Source organism: Chionomys nivalis, chromosome 7, assembly GCF_950005125.1.
Source record: "Chionomys nivalis chromosome 7, mChiNiv1.1, whole genome shotgun sequence".
NCBI lineage: Eukaryota > Metazoa > Chordata > Mammalia > Rodentia > Cricetidae > Chionomys > Chionomys nivalis.
In genome coordinates this window covers 26,185,326-26,208,934 of record NC_080092.1, presented here as the reverse complement: position 1 = coordinate 26,208,934, position 23,609 = coordinate 26,185,326, and the positions used below count along the sequence as shown (strand labels likewise).

At 46.9% G+C, this 23,609-nt stretch overlaps 1 protein-coding gene across 5 annotated transcripts; it reads right to left on the bottom strand.

The window, feature by feature from the left end:
- Window positions 1–1,419: 1,419 nt before the first annotated feature.
- On the bottom strand, window positions 1,420–17,484 carry C1qtnf2 (C1q and TNF related 2). Of its 5 annotated transcripts, none has more exons than XM_057776850.1 (4): window positions 17,367–17,469; window positions 9,857–10,044; window positions 6,542–6,794; window positions 1,420–2,171 (listed from the first exon to the last, which is right to left on the bottom strand). In XM_057776850.1, exons 3-4 carry the CDS (start codon window positions 6,783–6,785, stop codon window positions 1,558–1,560), a joined length of 858 nt encoding a protein of 285 aa, XP_057632833.1. In that variant the 5' UTR covers window positions 6,786–6,794; window positions 9,857–10,044; window positions 17,367–17,469; the 3' UTR covers window positions 1,420–1,557. The 5 variants fall into 5 exon arrangements, with proteins under 5 accessions (XP_057632833.1, XP_057632831.1, XP_057632832.1 ...); XM_057776848.1 differs by lacking the exon at window positions 9,857–10,044 and adding an exon at window positions 11,704–11,774 and having other exon boundaries at window positions 17,367–17,429; XM_057776849.1 differs by lacking the exon at window positions 9,857–10,044 and adding an exon at window positions 8,287–8,407 and having other exon boundaries at window positions 17,367–17,405.
- Window positions 17,485–23,609: the final 6,125 nt, after the last annotated feature.

The window sequence follows — 23,609 nt, the reverse complement described above, 5'->3', positions numbered from 1 at the left end:
TTAGCCCCGCACACTAAAAACAGTTGGACTAGGGAAGAGATACCTCAGTGCTATCCAATGCTGTCAGCAATGCAGGGATATCCTGGTCTACGTCACTGACTGAGCAGTGGGGCAAAAAACAAAACAAAACAAAACAAAACAAAAACCCCACCCAGGTTCTTGAAGGACTGTACTCAGGCTCTGAAAAGCTTCAAGTTTTTCCCCATTATGTGTTGGTGGTGCAGGTCTTTAATCCTAGCACTCAAAAGGCCGAGGCAGGCAGATCTCTGTGAGTTTTGAGGCCAACCTGGTCCATGGAGTGAGTTGCAGGACAGCCATGATACAGAGACACCCTGTTTCTGGGGGGCGGAGGGGTGGAAGTATTCATACTCCCTCTGCATTCTGGTAATAATTTTTTTTTTTAGATAGTCTCACCCTCAGCCTAAACTGGCTTTGACCTCAATGCAATCCTCCTGCCTCAGCTGGCAGAATGCTGGAATTATAGGCACAAGCTACCATACTCTGGGTAAATCCATTTTCTTAAGTGGAAGGAACTGGGCTATGCCCGTGAGGGTCTGTGTGATCTCTCCCTCCTAACATTCCAATTCTTCTGACCTCAGTCAATCCCTCAAGCGCGCCCACTCTTCCCTGGGTGGTGAGGGTATCCGTACCTGCAGGCCAGGTCATTTTGCTTGGGGGAACAGTCCCTTCAAGTTCTCCCATTGCCCTGGGCCCTGCTTTGGCGCTCAGCTTTTCTGTGCACATATGATTTCTGATTTTTAATGATTATAATTTAACCTATGGATTTTTGACTTTATGATGCTGCAAAAATAACACACATTCAGTAGAAACTACCTGAAATTTTGATCTTTCCCTTCGATGAGTATATGCAGGAGAGAGCCTTTGCAATGCAGGGCATTGGCAGTGGGCGACCCATGAGGGTGAGCAACTGCTCTGCCATGTCCTGTGTGGCCAGACCCTGATGTGTCCTGCTGAATGTATCATAGACTGAACAATATTTTAATCGTACTGTGTTTCAGATATAATTCTACTGTATGCTGAGGAGCATCTGCTCTGGCTTGAAGGACTCCCGGGAACTGGGAGACGGGGTGAGGGTGAGAGTGGTTTGTTCCTGGGCTATGTGATGGTATAGGGCACACACGTGAGCAAAAATCCCTGAATTTTCTGCTGAAAATCTACGCCTCTTTACAAGTAGACCTCAGAGATGAACTCTAAACAAAAACAAATATTTCAGCCACTCCCCTATGCCTTGCATGTTTTCTGTTTGTGAATTGTATTTCCCATGAGGATAGGAGCTGTCTTATCAGTGGTGTATGTAACCTACAGGGTTTAGTCCATAGCCTGTACCCTAAGATAATTAGTGAGCAAACAGATAAATAATGAAGCAAAAGGTTGGATTTAATGATTTTTTTTTTTTTAAAGCAGCAACAGAGGAGGCCAGCTTGGGAAAAGAAGCTCCCAAGACTGCCAGACCCCAGTCCCAGTCCAGAGGTCTTCCTCTGTCAGCACCCATCCCCAGAAGCTCGGTCCCTGCCTGGAGGCTCAGCTCCAGCTTCTCTACACCTCATTGGGGTCTCCCTGGTCAGCATAGATGAGGAAGCCCGTGAAGAGGCTGTCCGTCCAGTAGGGGTCGTAGAAGAGTCCATTCTGCTCCGAGTAGAAGATCTGCAGCCAGACTTCGTCCCCCTCCTTGAGAGCGAGGATGGTAGATCCCGAGGCCACGTCGTGGTTGCCTGTGTTGGCATCAAAAGTCCGAATGCGGTACTGGCCGTTGTGCACCAGGCCGATGGCCAGGTGCTTGTTGGCCAGGGTTATGTCATAGGTGAAGTAATAGATCCCTGGCACGCCGCAGACGAACTTGCCGCTGGACGCATTGTAGTGGCCACCCTCATTCATCAGAATCTTGTCAAACTTGATGGGCAGCCGCTCACGTGGATAGCTCTTGGTCACCGCCACCGAAAAGGCCGACTTGGCTCGACTGCTGCCGCAACTGCAGGGGCCTGGGAGACCGGGTTCTCCTTTCTTGCCTTTAGGTCCCTTCTTGCCTGGTGTGCCATGCTTCCCTGGGGTACCGCTGACCCCCTTGGGTCCTCGAGGGCCAGCCCGCCCAATGGCCCCAGCTTTGCCCTTTGGTCCTTGTTTTCCACGGTTGCCTGTCCGGCCAGGTGGACCTGGTAGACAGAACAGTTGGTTTCATAAGGGACCTGTAAAACCGGGGTGGAGCCCATGATGGAGGAGAATGAGAAAGCTTTGGGACACAGGAGCGGACAAATACTGAAGGCATGACCAAAGGTGCTTCTTCTTGGTCTTTTCAGGGAAACCAGGATTGCTATGCCTGTTGGAAGCCCTAGGAATCACGGCAGCAGAATAATTCACTGTGCTGGGAATGTAGGTCAGCTGATAGAGTGCTTGCTTAGCAAGCGTGAAGTCCTGGGTTCAGTCCCCAACACTGCATAAAACTACACACGGTGGCATACTTCTGCACTCTGAGCACAGTGTGTGAGTGTGTGTGGGGGGGATCAGGAGTTCAAGATTCTCTTGGTTATAGAGTGAGTTTGGGGCCAGCCTGAGCTGCACCTGATTGACTCAGGAAAGCAAAAAAGAGGGAGATTTTTAAAAAAACATTTATTTATTTATTTATTTATTTATTATGCATACAATATTCTGTCTGTGTGTATGTCTGCAGGCCAGAAGAGGGCACCAGACCTCATTACAGATGGTTGTGAGCCACCATGTGGTTGCCGGGAATTGAACTCAGGACCTTTGGAAGAGCAGGCAATGCTCTTAATCACTGAGCCATCTCTCCAGTCCAAGGAGGAAAATGTACATGCTATATAAAAACCACTGTGGAGTCCACTTAGCCAAAACAGCAATATGTGCCAGAAACTCCCAGGCTCCAGAGAAACGGCAATGTCTCCAGTCCGTGTGTTCTCTCAGTGCTCTGGACAGTGCCTGGCAAACACCGTCTAAATGTTAAATATCAGTTGGTAAACCCTGCAGAATATTCCCGAATGTTTACTCAGAGAACATTTCTTGGTTTTTAATTCTAATATTTCATAAAATATACATTTTCTACAAACAGCATTTTTGGGCCAACGATTCCATAGGAAACATTTGTCCTTACGATTATTTAGCACAAAACTGTATTTAGTTTTTAGACAGTCTCACGTGGCCTAGGGCTGGCGTGACCATGCTGCCAAGCTAAAACTGGTTTTAGAGCGTTGACTCTTCTCCTACCTCCTAAATGCTGGGATTCCGGTATGAGCCACCAGGCCTGGCTCTTCAACACCTTTTAAACAAAGCATATATGGGAGGGGGCTTGGCTTCTGTCTTAACGCAGCTGTGCATTGGCAGAATGGCAGGGCTGTGAGAAGCATGTCAAATGCCCATCAAGGTCTTGTTCCCAAGAGATGTTGGTGCTAACGAACATCTGAGCATTTCCAGACACAGGGAAACCATGGTTAAACACACTGAAGTGGAGGATGGGGGAAACCTTTTAGCAATTTTTTTGCCTCAACAAGGTACTTTGTTTCCTCTACGTAGCATATAGGTATATCTCTCAGTGATGGTTAATCTTGGTTGTCAACTCGATTGGATCTGAATCAGCCAGAAGACATGCCTCTTGCTAGGTCTGTGAGGGAAGGATTAAAGTGGATGAGGACGATACTGTCCTAGAGTGGACAGCACCTCTGGCTGCGTCCCAGATATAAAGAGATCTGAGGAAGAGGATGCTGCTTCTGCCTGCCTGCCTTCACTCTCGGCTGCCTTCGCTCTCATGCTATATTGACTGAGCTAGTATTAATAATGTTTAAGTTTTCCTCAGTGAGCAATAAATTTTCCTCATAGCAATCTCTGAAGTCTCCAGTAAGAAGATGGGGCCCTACAACGATTCTACCTTGTTCATAATGATGCCTTTGAACCAAGAAACATCACTCTAAGATTGGCTTTGATGAGAACTGTGCGAGGTAATTCCAAATCAGCTAGCTGAAATGGTCCACCTTCTTACAATACTTTAACCAGAACTTCAGATAAGAACTTCAGATAGGCTTTACCACTACTCAGAGACTTGCTACAAATGTTAGAGCTAGTCCTCTTGAGACTTAACCATTGTTTTAGATTTTTTTTTTCAGGATCTCATAGAGAGATTGTTACCCCAAGACAGTTGGAAGTAATTCTAAGAAAACAATGCCTCCTCTCCCAACAGTTGAGATGTATGGTTTGGCTTTTCTCAGGGTTGGTTATAAGTTTTTATAGGGTTGGAGGCATAATAATAATAGTTAGGCTCAGGAATCTAATTTGGTATAGAAAAAGGGGGATAGGATAGGATAGTAAGGTAGCTTAGTATACCTGCCTGTAAACTATTTTAGCAACTACTAATTGTAGACAATTTACATTGACATACATTCTTTTTTTTTTTTAAATATTTATTTATTTATTTACTTATTTATTATGTATACAATATTCTGTGTGTATGCCTGCAGGCCAGAAGAGGGCACCAGACCCCTCTACGGATGGTTGTGAGCCACCATGTGGTTGCTGGGAATTGAACTCAGAACCTTTGGAAGAGCAGGCAATGCTCTTAACCTCTGAGCCATCTCTCCAGCCCGATTGACATACATTCTTATATATTTTTTTTCATTCTTATATTTTGATACACATGCAAAATTACTTTTGTATTCCTGTCTAAATAATTTGTATGCTGATACTAATTCAAAATTATATTTGTCATATTGTATATGTTCCTATTTGTTTACAATGTTTTTGCAAACAAATGTAAAATTATTTTTGTCATGCTGTATGTATGTATGTTTCTATATCTGCTTAAGATTTTTGTATATTGATACAATTTAAGAATATTTTTATCATATTGCACTATACATTTCTACCTCTGATCAAGATATTTTTACATATCTGTTACAATTTTGAGGTCAGATAGGATAACTGCTTCCGTTTACCCCAGGGCAGAATGGAAGCCTGCAGCAATTCTGTACCTTGCTGTTATTTGTGAGTTCTTTCTTTCTTTCTTTCTTTCTTTTTCTTTCTTTTTTTTTTTTTTTTTTTGGTTTTTCGAACAGGGTTTCTCTGTAGCTTTGGTGCTTGTCCTGGAACTAGCTCTTGTAGACCAGGCTGGCCTCGAACTCACAGAGATCCGCCTGCCTCTGCCTCCCGAGTGCTGGGATTAAAGGCGTGCGCCACCACCGCCCGGCTTGTGAGTGTTTTCTAACAATCTTTGTTATCCTTTTATCTGGGCTCCTGTGGATTCACAAACATGCGCCTACAGACCTCCTTGGGTCCAAGCATTTCTGTTATTGTCAGAAGTCTTCCCCTAGGAAGAGGTACATTTGGAGGAGTTGGTTTCATGTGACGGGAAACATCCTGGGTTTGGAATCTAAGTTCAGGAAATCAGGTGAGGGGCAAGTAACAGTGGGACATTGTCTTCAACACTAGCGCTTCCCACAGTGCTCGCCACCCGCTCTGGTGAGGTAGGTGCTGTTGATATTGCTGTTGTAGATATGAAGACACTGAGGCTGGGGAGGTTAAGACACTATTCAAGGTTGATCTCAGAGGTAAAGCGCTTGTAGCAATGACACGCTCATCTTCATCTTGCCACCTGACTCTTAGTTTCCTCATTTGAAACTTGGAATAATAAGGGCATTTGCTTTATAGGATGATCTGATGAGTGACTTACTCAAAATACCTCTCAGTGTTAAAGTGCCATGTAAGAAAACGCTATCCTGGGGCTGGCAGGGTTGAGCATGTACTTAACCCACACAAGGTCACGGTTGACTTCCTAGCATCAAGAACAGAAAACCGCTATAATCTCCCGAGGTTTCAGGTGTGCATTTGAGGATGCTGATCAAGAGCAGGGATGCAAGGTCAGAGCTAGAGGGAATGTCGAGGAAGGAACCTAAAGGCAGTATCTGCTCTGGTCCATGCCACCCCCACTACCCCGTGAGTCCCCGTGGGGCTGTCAACTACAGTGGAGTATCAAGTACTTCCGCTACCCACTCAAAAACATCTAGGGCGGAATCTGATCCAACCTTGGCAAGTGGTGGCACTGCATCTCCCTTTGAAAAGGTGAAAAAGGGGTATGGATGAAGCCGTCAGAATGGAGACCTGAATGCACCAGCTGCCATTTCAGAGCATCCGGCTTTAAGGGGGATGAAGCCGACATACAGGGAGAAGCAGAGCCCAGACAACAAGAGTTAAAAATCTAGGCCAAGCCATTCCGGAAACTCAGCTCTTGGTCTTCGCAGTTTCGTGCGTTAAGTGATCTCATTTGGGCCCATTAATTGGGCTTCCGTCACCTACAAACCAAGCTCACAGGCTTGCCCACCCTCCCCTCCCCCAGCAATTCCAATGCTCTACAGTGGCAGGAACACAGGATTGATAGTCTCCATTGTTCTCTTCCATTTGGTTATAAAGAGGTATCAATGCATGCTAGTTTCAGGAACTCTGAATCATCCCCCCCCCCCCCCGCCCCATGACAGATGCTGTCAACTCTGCTTGGACAAATGGCAGGTATACAGAGGTCTCTTACCTTCTTCTCCAGTGTCCCCCCGGTCTCCATCCTGGCCATCTTGGCCATCTTTACCAGGAAAACCCATTCTTCCCACCATTCCTGAGGATCCTGGTGCTCCTGGAGGGCCAGGGGGGCCTTGGGGACCAGGCAGACTGCAGACGAGCTGAGGGCCACCTTTCTGGAAGTCCCTTCGAGCAAAAGCACCAATCAGCGGGTCAGCAGCACACGGAAGGGCACAGGCCAGGAGCACCCAGGAGATCATGGTGGTCACCTGCGGGTGACAAAGGAGCTGTGGCAGGCGAGAGTGGACACGGTTCTGACACTCTCCTGGTCAGTCTGAAGACATCAGGAAGAGGAGGCACAGACGCAATTACATTTCTGCCTGTCTCTCTTTCCTGCATCATAAACAACCATCTAGACAAGCCTGTGGGTTGTGACCCCTTTGAGGACGGGATGACCCTTTCAGGGGGGTCACCTAAGATCATAAAGAAAATATAGATATTTACATTATAATTCATAACAGTAGCAAAATTACCGTTATGAAGGAGCAATGGAAATAATTTTATGGCTGGTGGTCATCACAGACTGAAGAACTGTATTAAAGGATTGCAGCACTAGCAGGGTTGAGAATTACTAATCTAGACAGTGTCATCGATTTGTTTTGCTGTGTTTTGTTTCCTGAGATAGAGTTTCCCCGTGTAGCCCTAGAGATCCGCCTGCCTCTGCCTCCCACGTGCTGGGATTAAAGGTGTACGCCACCACCACCTGGCAGTGGCAGCATATTGTGAGGGCACATTTTGGGTAGCTGAATCCTGTGCTCAGATACACTTTGCAGGGGTCTTGAGAGTGAGCCATTCACCATTAGGCTGTCATTCATTGAAGTAGCTGAAATGCAGAAAGAACCTACCCACCCCCTCCACCCAACAGCCCCAGTGACTGATGACCATGGCTTGGGTCAAATACGCAAAGCGAGTTAGAAGAGTGGGCACACTTTGATTGTTGCTGGTGATTTAGGCTGTTTCCCACAGGGACTAGGGGTTGCAAATGTGAGGAGATGCGGGTTCAGCGACTGAGGGAGGGTGATTCCACATGAACCTCAGGTTGTGGAGGAGGGGCTCATGAAATGCAGATGGTTGAGTCCCACCCTCTAAATTTACGTACTGTGCTGAGTAGCTTGGGGATGGGCCTGGACAATTTGCTTTGTAGTAAGTCTCTGAGGGTGGCTGGGGCTGACGGTCATCCGAATCCCTGTTTGAGACCTATCAGCTCTGGCATCGGAGATGAAGGCTAGCTGGCTCCATGGCTCCCACACAGCCTTTGACTATGTTCTCAGAGCTTATTCAAGGTTATGGGTGGCAGGGGATGCTGGAAGCAGTGGGGACTTCACTCAAGTTTTGGAGCTCAGGGCTTTTCCTGGGTCCTTCACCGGACTCCCTCCACCCCCTTCCTTCCCACCCTGCTTTGGTCTTGATGCTGACAGCTACCCAGGCTTTGGGGCTGTCTTTGACTGTTCCCCTTGGAACGATCTGACCCCTTCTCAGCTCCTGGTCCCCCTCCAGGTCAGGACATCTTTTTTTCAATACTTGAGAGTGAACCCAGGGCTTCACCCCTCACCGGGAAGCTCTACACCTCGGCTGCACAGCCGGTTCCCTTCTTTTTCCTTCTGAGACAAGGTCTCTCGAAGTCTCTCAGGCTAGCTTGAGCTCCCCTCGCTGATGCTAATTTATAAAGGGACAGAGGGACACAAGCATAGGTGACCATACTTGGTTGTATTCCATGTGTGAGGCTTGCTCAGCACAATAAATCACGTGTGTTAATATGACACCAACAGCAGGTGCTTCTGGAAAACTGGCCCAGACACTCCTCAGACCCCTTTTTCTCTTTCTTCTTCCTGCTAAATGAGATGAGAGTTGTGGGAAACCGGCTGGTGTAATTTGGACTCCCCCCCACCCCCCTCCAGAATTGGGGCTTGAACCCTGGGCCTTGTGTGTGCTGGACAAGTGCTCGGCCATTGAGATACGTTCCACAGCCCTGTTATTTAGGAGCGAATGCACACCCAGAGTCTTGCAGAATGGAAATGAATTTTCCAAGCAGTTTTAAACTAATCTGGAAATTCGTGACCCGTAAACATTTCAGATTAGCAAGAGAGCGAGGGAGGGAGAGGGGGAGAAGGGAGGGAGGCAGAGTGACTTTTACAAGTATGCGCAAACTCCCAGAACAACTGAAGTCATGGCAAAGAGACAGCTAGACGGGAGTGTGCACAGGGGCATATCTACCACAGTGTTCTCTATTCATCCCTGAAGCACAGACAGCTACAAGGACCCTTAGAGGAAGAAACTTGCTCTTTCCAGTCTAATCTTCTCTGACAGAGAGGGGTCAATGGCCTCTCTGTGACAGCTGGCTGGAGCGGGCCCCAGAGTCCAAGGGGCGGGCTGCTCTGGGACACACAGGGAGATGTTTTATTTTTATTTTTTTTTCTGGAACTGGAGCCTGAAGGTTCCTGCAGCCCCACAGGCTTTCCTGCAGCTGGAGCCAGGAATAGCTTTGGAAAGAAAGGCGGGGGACTAGCTCTGCTTCCAGGGCTGAAGGGAGAGATGAGTTTCCTTGCTTCCCAGGCACCTCGGAGAAAAACAAGACTCCAAATAGCTCTGTTCCCCACTGAGCCCCATGCTCACACCACCATCCACACTACGGCCCTGGGGAGAAAACCGGGGACTGGGATAGCATGCTTAGAAGGCGTCAAGCCCCCAAGCCATCTAGATGGAGCAACTCTCCCGCAGCCTTTTACATAAACATAGAGCCAACTTGGGGAGGGTGTCAAATCCTACTCCTTCAGTTAGAGATGACACTGGAGCAGAGATAAACTGACATTATTAAGCATCCCCCAGTGTTCCAAGGTTTGCTCGAAGCTCTTTACCTTCATTGTATTATTGGAAAGGCACATTAAGCCCTACAAAGGCAAAAATCACCCTCGTTATCAAAGGAAGAAAGCAAAGCTCAAAGAGGTGAAGTGGTTTACCCATTGCCACGCCATCAGGGAGTAGGCTCTACCCATGTTCAGCTATCTCTAATGACCATGCTTACCCCATCTTGCTTTTCTCCCTTCTACAACTTTCTCCAGCACCCAGAGAGGCAAGTAGTTATAGTGGCAGAAGTTATATTTGAACTTGGCATTGGCTACCCCTGAAGTACAAATGCTTTTCATGTTGTCAGCATTGCTTAGATGTTTTTCTTTCCAAGCATCCCAAATTATAGAAGGGACCTTGAAGCACACGCCGAAGCCACACGTGTGATATGTTGTATTCTGTTTTACAGCTTTATGCACACGCATACCACATGACTTTGAAAACGTCCAAGTGATATTTCTGCTTTCTCAGTACACTCGGGTAATCTCTCGTTCTCTGGGGTGTGGTGGTGCACACCTGAGATCCCAGCACTTCGGTGGAAGCTGACGGATCAGGAGTCCAAAGTCATCCTCAGATACAGAGCGAGCTCAAGGCCAGCCTTGGTTACAGGGGACCCTGTCTCAAAAACACACAGAAAAGGAGGCCGGAGAGATACTCACCAGTGAAGAGCACTGGCTGCTCTTCCAAAGGACCTGGGTTCAATTCCCACCACCCACATGGCAGTTCACAACTGTCTGTACAGTTCCAGGAGATCCTACACTCTCACACAGACAAATCATGCAGGCATAACACCAATGCACATAAAATAAGCCGGGCGGTGGTGGCGCACACCTTTAATCCCAGCACTCGGGAGGCAGAGGCAGGCGGATCTCTGTGAGTTCGAGACCAGCCTGGTCTACAAGAGCTAGTTCCAGGACAGGCTCCAAAACCACAGAGAAACCCTGTCTCGAAAAACCAATAAATAAATAAATAAATAAATAAATAAAATAAAATTAAGCACACACACACACACAAACGGGGGGGGGAGGGTTGGGGGAGAGAGAGAGACAGACAGACAGCAAGAACTAAACAATGAAATAGTTTCTGTTTTTTGAAAACTCTCTTCTTTAAAGGACAGAATCATCCAGAGCCCCGACTCCACCACCCCTCTGAAGTGTTCATGATGTGGGATCCAGCTAGGATCCTTGCCAAGAGGTCAGGGTTGGGATTTGCAAAGTCCACCCCATCCCATAAGTCATTCCTCACTTGGACTCTCCCTTCCTGTGCACACTCCACAACTCCCAGCCTCTCCCACGTGCCCCAGCCAGAGTTGAAAACCGTCCCTCAGGCGCCTCATTCTTCAAGCTGGTTCAGCAGCTTCTGGTTGCAGGCCACAAACACAGGAATCCCTCACAGACCCCACAAGGCCCTAAATGACCTGGCCTCAGTCTCAGTCCAGCCTCTGTTTCTCCCTTCCTTGCTTGTTGGCCAGCTACAAGGCGTCTATCCGGCTGAGGCCCAGCATCTCTGTTCTTGAGGTAGTACCTTGCCCTCGGGCTCGTGAGGGTTTCTTCCAGGTATCCCCTGACCTCCTCTTTGAGGCTGCTCTCTTTTCCGTCCCAACTCTTTGTTTCTTCCCCTCGCTCCTGCAGGGGTTTGTGTTATTATCCCTTTCACACCTGAATCCTATGGAGCACGGGACTGCAGCGGGTCACCTGTTTATAAACTTCCAAGCATATACAGATATTTAAGAACTATGTGCCTGGGGGCTGGAGAAATAGCTCAGTGGCTAAGAGTGCCTTCCGCTTTTCCGAAGGACCTGGGTTCAATTCCCAGCATCTGTATGGGGCAGCTCACAACCATCTATAACTGCAGAGCATCCAATGTCCTCATCTGGCGTCCGAGAGTTTCCTCATATATGAGGTATACACACACACACACACACACACACACACACACACAGTGAGAGAGAGAGAGAGAGAGAGAGGGAGAGAGAGATCTTAAAAAAGAAAACTAGCTGATTAATACATGTTTGAGACTCAGAGAGTCTGCGGAAAGAGAAAAGGAGTCTAAATGCCGGAGGGCATGGAAATCACTCATTCAAGCAACTTTTCTCTTTCATTTTTTCTTACCTGACCCAGCCAGAAATTCTCCTTGGGATTGCTCAGACAAACCTCTGCCTTTTTGTCCCTGTCTCTGGGGCTGTGCTTGCAGAATGCCACACATACAGCAAACGTTCCCCAAAGAGGGGTTCAATTGGTTAGAAAAAGAAATTAACCGTTACCGCCCCCTTACCTTAAACAATGTCATCTAAATTGTTCTTTCTGGCTATGGGTTGGGAAGGAAGCCTTCATCAAGTCTTCTTGCTAAAGTGGAAAGTAACGAGAATAAAATCCCAGAAATGGAATTATGAGGTGTTAAACTTGGATGTGTTTTGAAGTCTGGTTTTAATCTGTCCCGTCCTGAGCTTCTAGCCGCTTAGGGAAGTAGCTAGTGATTCATGAGTACGCATGTTCCAGGAAAGCCCTGGGAGCCCATGGCTCCAGCCTGGAGCCCACTGCAGGGCAAGAGCCGCCTCCCTCCACACTTCACAGGATATCGCCTCTGGCTCATTCTTGAGGGCCTTCTGTCGATGTCATGACTTGAGAAGGGGTAGAGCTGGGGATACTGACCTTCCCTGTATTTTTCTGGAATGTGGCTGCAAGGGCAAATGTTAGGAATGCTTTTCTGGGCCTTGAGTGAGGCCGTGTGGCCCAGGTGCTGACCATGCTTTGCGCGAAGATCTGAAGATCTCAAATGAACAATTCTTTTCTCAGTGGTAAAGAGCCCCTGAAAAAGCAGCCGCTTGTTTTTCTTAACCATTTCATGGATACAATGCCATTTTTAATCCACAGAGTCTGTGTCAAGAATGAGACTACGTCGCTAAACATCCAATCCAGGGGTAGATACACTAAACACTGCAGGTGACTACCCGTTTTCCCTCCGACCCTGCTCCCTAGAAGTCCTCTCTCAATTGCTCAACTCACCCTTGAATCCTTAGGTCTATTCTCATCTCCTTGGGAACACTGCCTACAGTCTAAGGTATTTGGCCCACAATGCACTTGGGCTGTCCTGTCCTGCCTTTCAAGTCACACCACCATATTGTGGTGATGATTCACTTCTGTCTCCTCCTACTGGGAGATCTGGGGAAGTGGGGGCCTTGCCTGTCTCTGTCTTTAACACTGGAGCCTAGTACAGTATCACATATAGTGTATGTTCAATACGAGTTAAAAGACCTTGGATGCAATGGTCACTCAGAATCCATGAAACACCAACAGGATTTTGATACATTTGTGGTTGACAAAGCCACACTTAACTACTACTAAGAATGTAGAGACCCAAGCGCTAAAACTGCAGTTCAGTTGAGGCTCACAGTCCCCACCTCCACTAGGAGACCCTGGAGTGCTGCCTTGCCTCATCCTCAGTGGAAGAGGACCTCCAGATCGGATCCAACAGGGCGATTCTCTCTATGTACAACTGTAGAAGGCACAGGTTGGTGGCTGGGGTTACAGAGAGCTTGCTTGCAGATGGATGGAGACCGTTGAAAATTTTGCTTTGATGGCAGTGAGAATTCTCTAATGGAAAACACCCTGCCTTTCCTAATTCCAGGAAGCAAATTGGAAGCAGTCCTCTCCCAGTTTCTCCAAATGCTGAGGTGGCCTGGAAGAAAGGGGCTGGCTGCAGCTCTTACAGAGCTCTCAGGACACCCCCTTTTCTGGGACTTCAAGTTTGGGACCCACTTGGAAATAGCACTGCCCAGAAGAAAGAGAGATAGAGGATTTCAAAGTGAATACAGAGAGTTGAAAAGCGGGGGGTCTTCTTGCTGAGAAATGTTTTAATTCCTCCCATTTTTCTCCCTCCCCACTCTTGGCTCTGCCTAGGAACGGAGGTCTAAAGATAAATTATGACCTAATGGGAGGTCTCAGGAGCTGGGATCTGGGAAATGTCTCAGCAAGCATTTCTGAAGGCACACAGAAAGTCAAGTCTTGGAAATAATATCGAAGGATCCTATTTTCATCTATACATACTGCGGAACCTTCAAAATCAACAAATATAACATTCACCATGGTGGGCAGCACAGATCAGCACTCTGTAGCTAACATTTCAGGGGCTCCAACTCCCTCTTTTGGCTTCCACTGACACAGCACGCAAATGGTGCACATACCTACATTTGTGCAAAATACACAAGGCAGTTGCTTTCCAGACGTGCCGTACTCTAAAGAAGGTTGTAAGCCGCAAACTTACATATCAATTTCTTTAAGATTACAACATGGAAGAACAGGTTGATAGAGGCTGAAAACAGCCTTGCCACTGAGAAAATTCTATCTCGGCGAGAGTCATCAGCTGGAGGCTAGGGAGATGGTTCAGTGGGTAAGGCATTTTTCTATGCTTATGTGAAGAAGGCCTAAGTTCAAATCCCTAAAACTCAGGTAAAGCTGGAGACAGTAGTGGTGAGTCTCTAATCCCAGCGCTCCTATAGTAGGATGGGAAGTGGAGACCTAGGGCACCTGGGAAATTCACAGGACAGCAAGAAGCAAGCATGAGACTGAGCACTAAACAAGGTGGGAGGTGAGGCTTGACACCCGAGGCTGTCCTGTGCCTTGGGCATGCACACTGTCACATGGGCATGTGCGAGACCAGCTTCAGTATCCACTGAGTTGCCCTCCTGGTACCATCCTATGCCCCTCTGTTTCTTTCACATCTCTGTTCCTCCTACCTAACATTTCTGATCCTCATGCCCCTACTCTGGAAGGAACGAACCTGTGGTGGCTGCACCGTGGCAGAAGTCACCCCCAAAAAGGTGGCTTATGACAGATGGCAGCCCAATGTGGCGCTTATGACAGGTATGTTCACACTCAGGCATGTGAACATGCAGAGAGAGAGGAGGAGAGGGGGAAACCCCTTGAATTTCTGGGGGGCCTGGCATCCTGCAGGTTCTGCATTTCTTCTCATAGTCCTAAGAGTCCAATTTATCTTATTTTATTTTTTTTAAAAAAAAAGAAATTATCTTTTTTAATTTTACATACTAATCCCAGTTCCCACTCCCTCCCCTCTTCCCATTCCTTCCATCTGCCCCGCCCCATTCATTCCTCATTGCTTTGGGGAAGGTCCAAGGCTCTCCATAATATATCTAGGTATCCATCCAAAGAGAGTGGGTTCCCCAAAAGGCCAGTACAAGCAGTAGGGATAAATCCTGGTGCCACTGCCAGTGGCCCTGCAGTCTGCTCCAGCCATCCAACTGTCACCCATATTCAGAGGGTCTAGTTTGGTCCTATGCTGGTTCTTTCCCTGTTCGGCTGGAATTGGTGAGCTCCCATTAGCTCCAGTAGACTGTTTCAGTAGGTGTTCCCATCATGGTCTTGACCTCTTTGCTCATATTCTCACTCGTCCCACCCTTCAGCTGGATTTTGGGAGCTCAGCCCAGTGTTCCTCTACGGGTCTCTGCCTCTCAGAGCCCGATTTTGGCATCTCCACTTTGCAGAAGACAAAACAGAGCCCAGAAAAATGGAAAACCATTTTCCCGTGTCAAGCATATCTGGGGGAACCAGCCCTGCCAATGCCAGACCCAGAGGTCATGGTCCTCCATCTTAGCCCCTTCACTAGCAGGAGGGACCCTAAGAGGTTAGTGATGTCTGTATGGCCAGGGACGTATGCAGAGAAATAGGCCAGTTACAGAAGAGGACACATCTGGGGGAGGACCACTGGCTTTCGAAAGGGCTTGGAACAGAATTGCTTTCAAAACTGGACTGACAATAGCAGGGGATTAACTGAGCAATTTGATTTGTGCAGGGTTCCTCTCATGGAGCCCAATGCAGTTTTCAGGGCTCTGACTGGCAGGAAAAGGTTGCAGAACTTTGAGCATCAGTCTGGTACCCCTTAGAGAGCACTGGGGAATAGAAAGCATCGGTACTTGAGTATAGAAAAGATGCCCAGTCAGCCCAGACAGGGAAGGATGTAGAGACAAAAAGCTCTTTCTTGGGCTGGGGAACAATACTAGCATGAGGACCTGATTTTGATCCCCAGAAGCCACATAAAAACAAACAAGACAAAAAAGATATCCAGTATGGTGAAATGTACTTGTAATTTCATCCCTGGAGAAGGCAGATCTGTGGGACTCCCTGGCTAACCAGCCTAGCCTACTTGGTGAATTCCAAGCAATCCACTCCTGACTGGGGATGGATGGGGTGGGCAGCGTCTAAGGAACAACAGCTGAGAGTGTCCCCTAACCTCTATTTTACTCAAATGCACGTGTACTCACCAGCACACACACACACAGACACATGCACACACGTACGCACATGCACACACACACACACACATTTTCTTGGGGGTAACATTCTTACTACTTCAAAGAGACAGAATAGCTTCAAAGATGACTTTGAGCTTGTGTAAAGAATTCCAATTCACCCATGCAATGGCACACTACTGAAACACGTCTGATGTCCCTGCTAGGACCCGAAAAGGCTGCACTAGTTCAATTAGAAGGAAGGGCAGAGGTGATGTCTAGAGGGATGTGTAGAGGAGCTGAGTTCGTTGGTGGTGGAAAGCTGAGTAATGCAAGCAGCAGGCAGACAACAAAAAATCCCATGCAGAAAGGAGAGCATAAATAAAGCCGAGAAGAGAGGTTTTAACAATGCTAAATGCCAGGCGGTGGTGGCGCACACCTTTAATCCCAGCACTTGGGACGCAGAGGCAGGCAGATCTCTGTGAGTTCGAGGCCAGCCTGGTCTATAAGAGCTAGTTCCAAAAAACAAAACAAAACAAAACAAAACAACAACAAAACAATGCTAAATGACATTGTCACCATTAGTGCTGCTGGTCTAGGGTGGACAGTCTCTGGCAGATGGTCACTTAAGTGAAGGACATTTGAAAGCTTGCAAACCAGACCGTTCTGTGGTTGCAGAACAGAGAAGCACCACACCGAGATGGATAAAGGCTTTCTTGTGTGATGGACAGGAGGAACTGGGCTGGGAGGCCACTCTGGCCACTGTCATAGCTTGGTTGAGTGTGAAGGTCCTGGAGTGGGTCACAGAGACTCTAAACAATATATAGATATAAATGAGGCTCGGGTGCGGGGGCTGTGGCTCTGCAGGTAGAGTGCTTGCTTAGCATACACAAAACCCTGGGGTCGATCCCCAGCACTGCAGAAATCTGATGTGGTGTCGCACACCCGCAGTCCCAGCACTCAGTAGGTAGAAGCAGGAGGATCAGGAGGAGTCAAAGGTCATCCTCAGCTACATAGTGAGTTCGAGGCTAGACTGGGCTGCAGGAGGCCCTGTCTCCAACAAAACAAAGACAAGGCTTAGAGACAAGCTGTTTGAGGAAAGAGGGACAGAGGAGAAAACTGTGAGAAACTTGATTTAATTTTTTGACCATCATTTACATTATTTTATCTGAGTTCAGTCTACCCCCTATTTTAATGTAATTAGAGAAATATCCAGAATAAATGAGATAATGGGCCCAATTAATGTTAACCCTGTGAATCCGGGTATTAGACTCAGACATAAAGGGTTAAGTATCTTTTCCATCTGTGCAACCCTGAGCCTGTCCTTAAAGTAAGAGAGAGAGAGAGAGAGAGAGAGAGAGAGAGAGAGAGAGAGAGAGAGAGAGAGAGAGAACTTGTTGTCATAGAAACGAAAGCACACAAGTTCAAGGCCCGAGGACTTGGCACCAAATAGGTGCGCAGTAAACCACAAGGCTCTTTTCCTTCTTAACCCGTGAGCCACCAGGCGGAGCCTGGCATATGGCAGGCTCTTTAGAAAGGTTTGAATTCCGGCTGTAATGACCAAGTTAGAGGGTAGAGGCAGAAGCCCTTCCCCATCCCCGGGCGAGTTCTCTGCTACCTCATCTCGCGCCTACAGCATCCAAGGTTCTTCCAGGTCCTCCCCACTCTCTGCCCTGCAGGGCACGACACTCACCCTCTCTACCCCGCGCCACGACCAGCTCTGGTGGTGCTCGGTCCTGCCTTCAGCGATGGCAGATGATGGCAGATGAGGGGGCCGCAGGCATAGTTTTCCCATCCCGTCATGGGAGGGAGCGCCTTCCTTCCCGGTCACGTGCACTGGCCAGCAGCTGGCGCTCTTTATCCCTTCGGATTTGAAAAAGACTTCCAGCGTCAGGGACAACTTGGGTGTGCCGATGCATGCATGTATGTAGAAGTTGCCAGAGTGTTTGAAGGTTTATAGTACTCGAGTCATGGTTACTGGTATGTTTGCCAGTATCTGCAGAACCATCTGTATGTACAAGCGGGCATCTATCTCTCGGTGGATCCGAGGCTGTCAGGAGAGAGCATTTCCAAGCATTTCGAGTATGCGTGTACTCGAGAGTGATTACACGTTGTGCATACGCGTCTAATAGTGTGTGTGTATATATGTGTGTGTGTGCGTGCGCATAGGTCATGCACCCAAACATGCATCAGACCCTAGCATGCACATGTGCAGACACATGGTCAAGGCTGAGCTTAATATGTAACTGGAGCGTGTATTCTGTCCAGGGTGTATCTGATACTGGCTAAGTATCTGTGTCGGGTGGCATTGGTGAGGATTTATCGGCTTCTTTTCTTTGTGTTTACACACACACACACACATACACACACACCTTTGTGTGGGTTTTCTCTGGATATTAGTGTTAATGGGAACAGGCAACTGTGTCCTAATCCTCACTTCTCTCCTCTGAAGACAATGATTTTTTCCTCATCCCATTGACCTTCAGGCAGAGAGAGAGAGAGAGAGAGAGAGAGAGAAAGAGAGAGAGAGAGAGAGAGAGAGACCCCATGGTCTCAGTCCCCAACACAGGTAGAGAGATTCCATTTAGACAACAAGCAGATACCAGAAGAAAAGAACCCAGGAGCCTGTAATTAGCTTCTCTCCATTCCTTCTTCTGCTCCCTTCCTCTAGCTGCTAATATTCCATGAGGCAGTAGGAGCATCTGGCTAACAGCTGCCATAAGATGCAGTCAGAATTTTAATGTAGATACGCCATCCTAGACAAGTCAGTGAACTGCATCGACTGTATTTCTCTGTCTGAGAAGTGGGAGGAATAATAATGATCTCACCTGCACCTGTCTTCCTTCCCATAGCCGTGACATTCACCCATTAGACACTTAGGAAGCTGTCAAGGTATGCAGAGACTCATTATGAATATTACATAAATTTATAATTTGTAATGATAATAAACGAAATACTAATAACATATCTTATATAAAGCATTATATGTTATATAATATAAAATAGGTAATGCTAGCCGGGCGGTGGTGGCACACACCTTTAATCCCAGCACTTGGGAGGCAGAGGCAGACGGATCTCTGTGAGTTCGAGACCAGCCTGGTCTACAAGAGCTAGTTCCAGGACAGGCTCCAAAACCACAGAGAAACCCTGTCTCGAAGAAACCAAAAAAAAAAAAAAAAATAGGTAATGATATAAAGAGATATGTTAATGAGTTCAATGTTTATTCAACAAATTTTAAAAATTAAATTACAATTATTTATTTATGGTATTTGCACGTGTGTGGAAGACAGTGGGTCTCAGACTGGACATGCCTGATGGTAAGCATGAGACCACGTGAGCTAATTTATCCTCCCGTGTGGTCTCCATGAAAGGGTACCAGTTTCTTCTGAAGTATTAGCTTCAGAGGCATAGTTTTAGTCTGTCTTGAGCCATAGCTTCCTGCCACTTGGAAAGAACCTGCTTGTGACAAGAGACAGTGACATTCCCACATAAGAAGAATTGGACGGTACAGAGAGCTGTGACTACTTTATTAAAGCCTTTGTTCTGATACTTGTAATAGTTGTGATAAAAGTCCCATTCTCTTATTCTTTATCTTTAAACTAGCTTCAATGAGTTCCTGTCAGCTACTATAGAGGGAGACCCACCGCAGTATCCTCTCAAGCTTAGCTCAAGCCTTTCCTCTTGTAGACGGTTCCTTTAACACAAGACTGTATGGACAAAAAGCTTTCTTTGAGTTATTCACTGATAAATTATTAACTGACGAGAGATTGGGTTAATCTCTCCGCGCTTCTCTTCCGATCTCTAATGATGTTGTGTTCATAGTCTGACATGTTGTAGGGGGAGCAACACACCATAGACATCAGCCACAGTATGAACCAGTCTCCAGCCTGCTAATCCAAAACATCACCGTCTAACGTCCTTCTCAGTTGCCCCACCCATTGGCTAGAGTCATGTACTGATTTGTGTGCCTCTTGCTTACATTGGGTAGGTAGGTCTAGGCTGCATCTAAGTCTTTAGACCCGCTAAGGAGGAAAGGCCCTGCAAAGGAATTTAGGCCAACATCCCCATTCCATGCACAGTGCCAGGAAGCACGGACTGTTAGAGGCTTTGATAGTTGTGGAGCGGAAATGAGATCCAACATCTTTTGACTTACACCCATAGCTAAAACATGGACCACTCTCTTTGCCCTTTCAATCCCTCTCTTACTCCACTCTTGGCACGAGAGGGTCTCCAAACCATCACTGAATCATTCCAAAAGTTAGCGGCCAAGAACCATGGACTCAGATGTTTATTTTCAGTACAGGGCTCAGTGAAGTTCTCGAGAATGAGGTCATTCTAGATGGGGTGTCAATAATGAAGCAAGGTTGGTGACACAGCTGTTGTGGACATGCTGCCGATCTATGGACTTCTGAGTTGGTGGGCCTGGGGACTTGTGCCCACGGTTGTGATGTCATTTGATGGAACAGATTAAGTTAAAAGACCATGAGGTTGAAGCAGGCACTAGCTACTTACGTTACTCAGGATGAAACAAGACAGTCAGTCAGCCCCAAAGGAAGTGTGAAGATTTAAACTGCATATAAATTTTGCTTTGGAGTTGTTTTGAACAACTCCAACAATTCTGTTTCCAGGAATTTGTTCTGGAATCATTCCATATGTGTTCGGACCTGTTTGAACTAATAAAGAACTTTAAACACTTAGGCAGCAAGTTCAATAAATCAGTACACACTTGTATACAAACAAAAGTTCACAAAAGCAAAACCCAGAAGGGAACACAAAAGATTCCATATGATTGTGTTGGAGCATAACTTTGCCTCGGCACTCAGGAGGTTAAAACAGGAGGATCGTGAGTTTGAGTACAGCCTGGACTATCAAATGTTTTTTTAAAAAAAATTACTCATGGCCGGGCGGTGGTGGTGCACACCTTTAATCCCAGCACTCGGGAGGCAGAGGCAGGCGGATCTCTGTGAGTTCAAGACCAGCCTGGTCTACAAGAGCTAGTTCCAGGACAGGCTCCAAAGCTACAGAGAAACCCTGTCTGGAGAAACAGAAAAAAAAAATTACTCATAAAGTGAACCTTATTCCCTAGGGAGAGGAACTGGAAAACTGGAGAGGGACACATTTGTTTTCCACTGTGTGTCTTGGAATGATGTGCATTTGAAAACCGTGGGAGTGTTTCACTAATTCAGCGCCATGCTTTCTGATAAAGTAGAAATAAAGCCCCGCGTGGCAGTTCTTGCAGAGTTTTCCTTTGCTATTATGGATGGGCTGGATCTGTGGGTGAGGCCGGGAATTCAGAAGATTAGCAGTGAACTCCCTACAATGACATACTATTTAGGGAAATAGTGGAAATGGAAGTTTGTTCTTCCATGGCATAGCAGAAAGGGATGAGGCACAGTGACGGGTCTTTCCTAGGTTACCTTAGTGAGTGACAGCTGAGGTGACCTCACCCCTTGCCTGACCCTGGGCACAAGTTTCTCTACTAGTGCACGGATAGAGTAGTTTGCGTTGGAAGGGAAAGAAGAAACAGAGGGACTCTCTCGAGCAGAGTGGTTTCAGGAAAGCTGAAGCTTTAAAGGGGCTGGAACTCCGGCAGAAATGAAATTAGACCAAAATAAACACCACATGCAAGTCTTCAACAGGAAGCAGCCAGAAAAGCTCCAACCAGATTCCAGATGTAATTTGCAGGGTTGTGACTGGGGAAATTTCATTTTTGAATCAGATCAAAGAAGGAAGGAAGGAAGGAAGGAAGGAAGGAAGGAAGGAAGGAAGGAAGGAAGGAAGGAAGGAACCTTGAGATGGTTTCTCAAATGCATGGCTCAGAAACCAAAAAGTTTAGCATCGCTAACTCACGCCTGTAGTCCCAGCACCTGTGAGGACGATATAGGAGGACTGCTAGGAGTTTGGGGCAAGCCTGGCCTACATAGAGGTGGCCCAGTGAGACCAGGTCACAAAAGAGAACAGACACATTGTTTGAAGGAGGGCCTCAGATTGATTCAAAGAATCAAACTCCGAGGAGCAGGTATGGGCAGAACTCACCACAGGATAGCCAGCATAACCATGGGAGAGAATAGGGAAAGTAAAGTCTCCATCTCTGACCTGTGGTTGGGAAGAAAGCAGAAACCGCAGACGAGGAAGCGAATGTGAATGAACTGTAGATGCGACCTGAGCTCTGCCTGAGGCTGTGTGTATCTGGAGGAGGTCTGTGCACTTAAGTAGCACTCAGAAGAGACGTCTGCATGTTAGGTCTACTCTCCTCTCACCTGACAGATGTATCTGCCGACAGCAAACTACATATGTGTGCATACTCATCTCTTTAGTGATTTCTAACTTCCATGCCATGGGGACAGAGAACCGAACTTGGGACCTGGGATGAGTGCAAAGTGCCACATGCATGAGTTATACAATAAAAGGAAAACAAGTTCTTTTTTTTTTTTAAGGTCAAAAGAAAAACCAGTTTAAAAACCAGAGTCTTGCTATGTAGCCCTGTCTGAACTTGAACCTGAGCATTATGTGATTCCACTGAATACCATGCCTGTCCATTTCATTAATGACATTACTCAGATTAGATATAAGGTAGTAGCAAGTAGCCTCCATGTTTTAGTAAAAATCGTGTGAATCAGAGAACCAAACTTGTTGACGTTTCTGATGTTCTAATAGTCTGCAACATATTGCAAGAGCCATCTCATGGCAGAAAGCAAGCTGCTATTCCTCCTTACCTACCATGGTGGTGAAGCACAATGCTTGATAGATAGGCTTTGGCCCTTCGGAGTGGTATTTAGCCAACCCATTTACCAAGTAATCCATAATCCAGAGACCAGAGCGTCAAAGGCTTTGAAGCAAGTCTGGCTTTAGTGCTAACTGCTCTTTCATCTGGAGCTTTAGACCGAGCAGGTCTGATGACGTGAGAATGAACAGAGATTCTGTATGGAGCCTTGGCAAATGCCAACAGAGGAATTAAAACCTCCAGAGCTTTGGAGAGAATCCACACTCTGAGAAATAGCTCATGGTATGCTGTTAAGTCTTGTGAAGACCAAGCCGTTTACCATGGGACTGGATGCAATTTGATCCAACGGGTCATAAACTGGATTAGTGGACACAAAACAGGCGACGGGGATGAAGATGTGGAAGACACAAGCTTTACCAGGGTAGTATAATAAACAGTTCAGTTCTTCTGACACATCACACCCACAAAGCAGCAGCTGCCTCCTCCTCTTCTCTTATTCTCTCCTCCCACTTCTCTTCTCCCCTCCCCCCCTCCTTCTCCTCCTTCAGTCGGAGGTCACAACTGTCTGCTGCAGGCCTCTTGGTGAGGACACTCATTGGCTTTGATGGATGTCTTTATTTTATGCTACTAATGTCCTGTTTCCTTTTCCTCTGATACACTAAACCTGTAATCCTTGTCATTTGGGGTTCTGCTGAGTGAGTGAGCGCTGTCATAATTAATGCTGGCTTCCTTGTGCCACTGAACCAATAGCCAAAGAGCAGAGGCACTTTACTGGCTGCAGTGCCTTTGATTACTGTATTATCTACTTTTCTATTGCTGTGGCAAAACACCATAACAAAGGCAACTTATAGAAAGAAAGGTTTAGGGGCTGGAGAGATGGCTCAGTGGGCTGCTCTTCCAGAGATCCTAAGTTCAATTCTCAGCAAGCACACGGTGGCTCACAACCATCTCTAGTGGAATCTGATGCCCTCTTCTGGCATAAGGTTGTACATTCAGATAGATTACTCATATACATAAAATACATAAATAAATCTTTATTAAGGGAAAAAAAGAAGGGTTTATTTGGGTTTACAGTTCCAGAAACATGAATGTCTGATACCACCACAGTAGGGAAGCCTGCCAGGAAGCAGACATGTCAGCAGGGCAACTCACAGCTCATCATGCAGACAGGAAGTGGAAAGAATATTCAAAATGGCGCAAATTTTTGAGCTC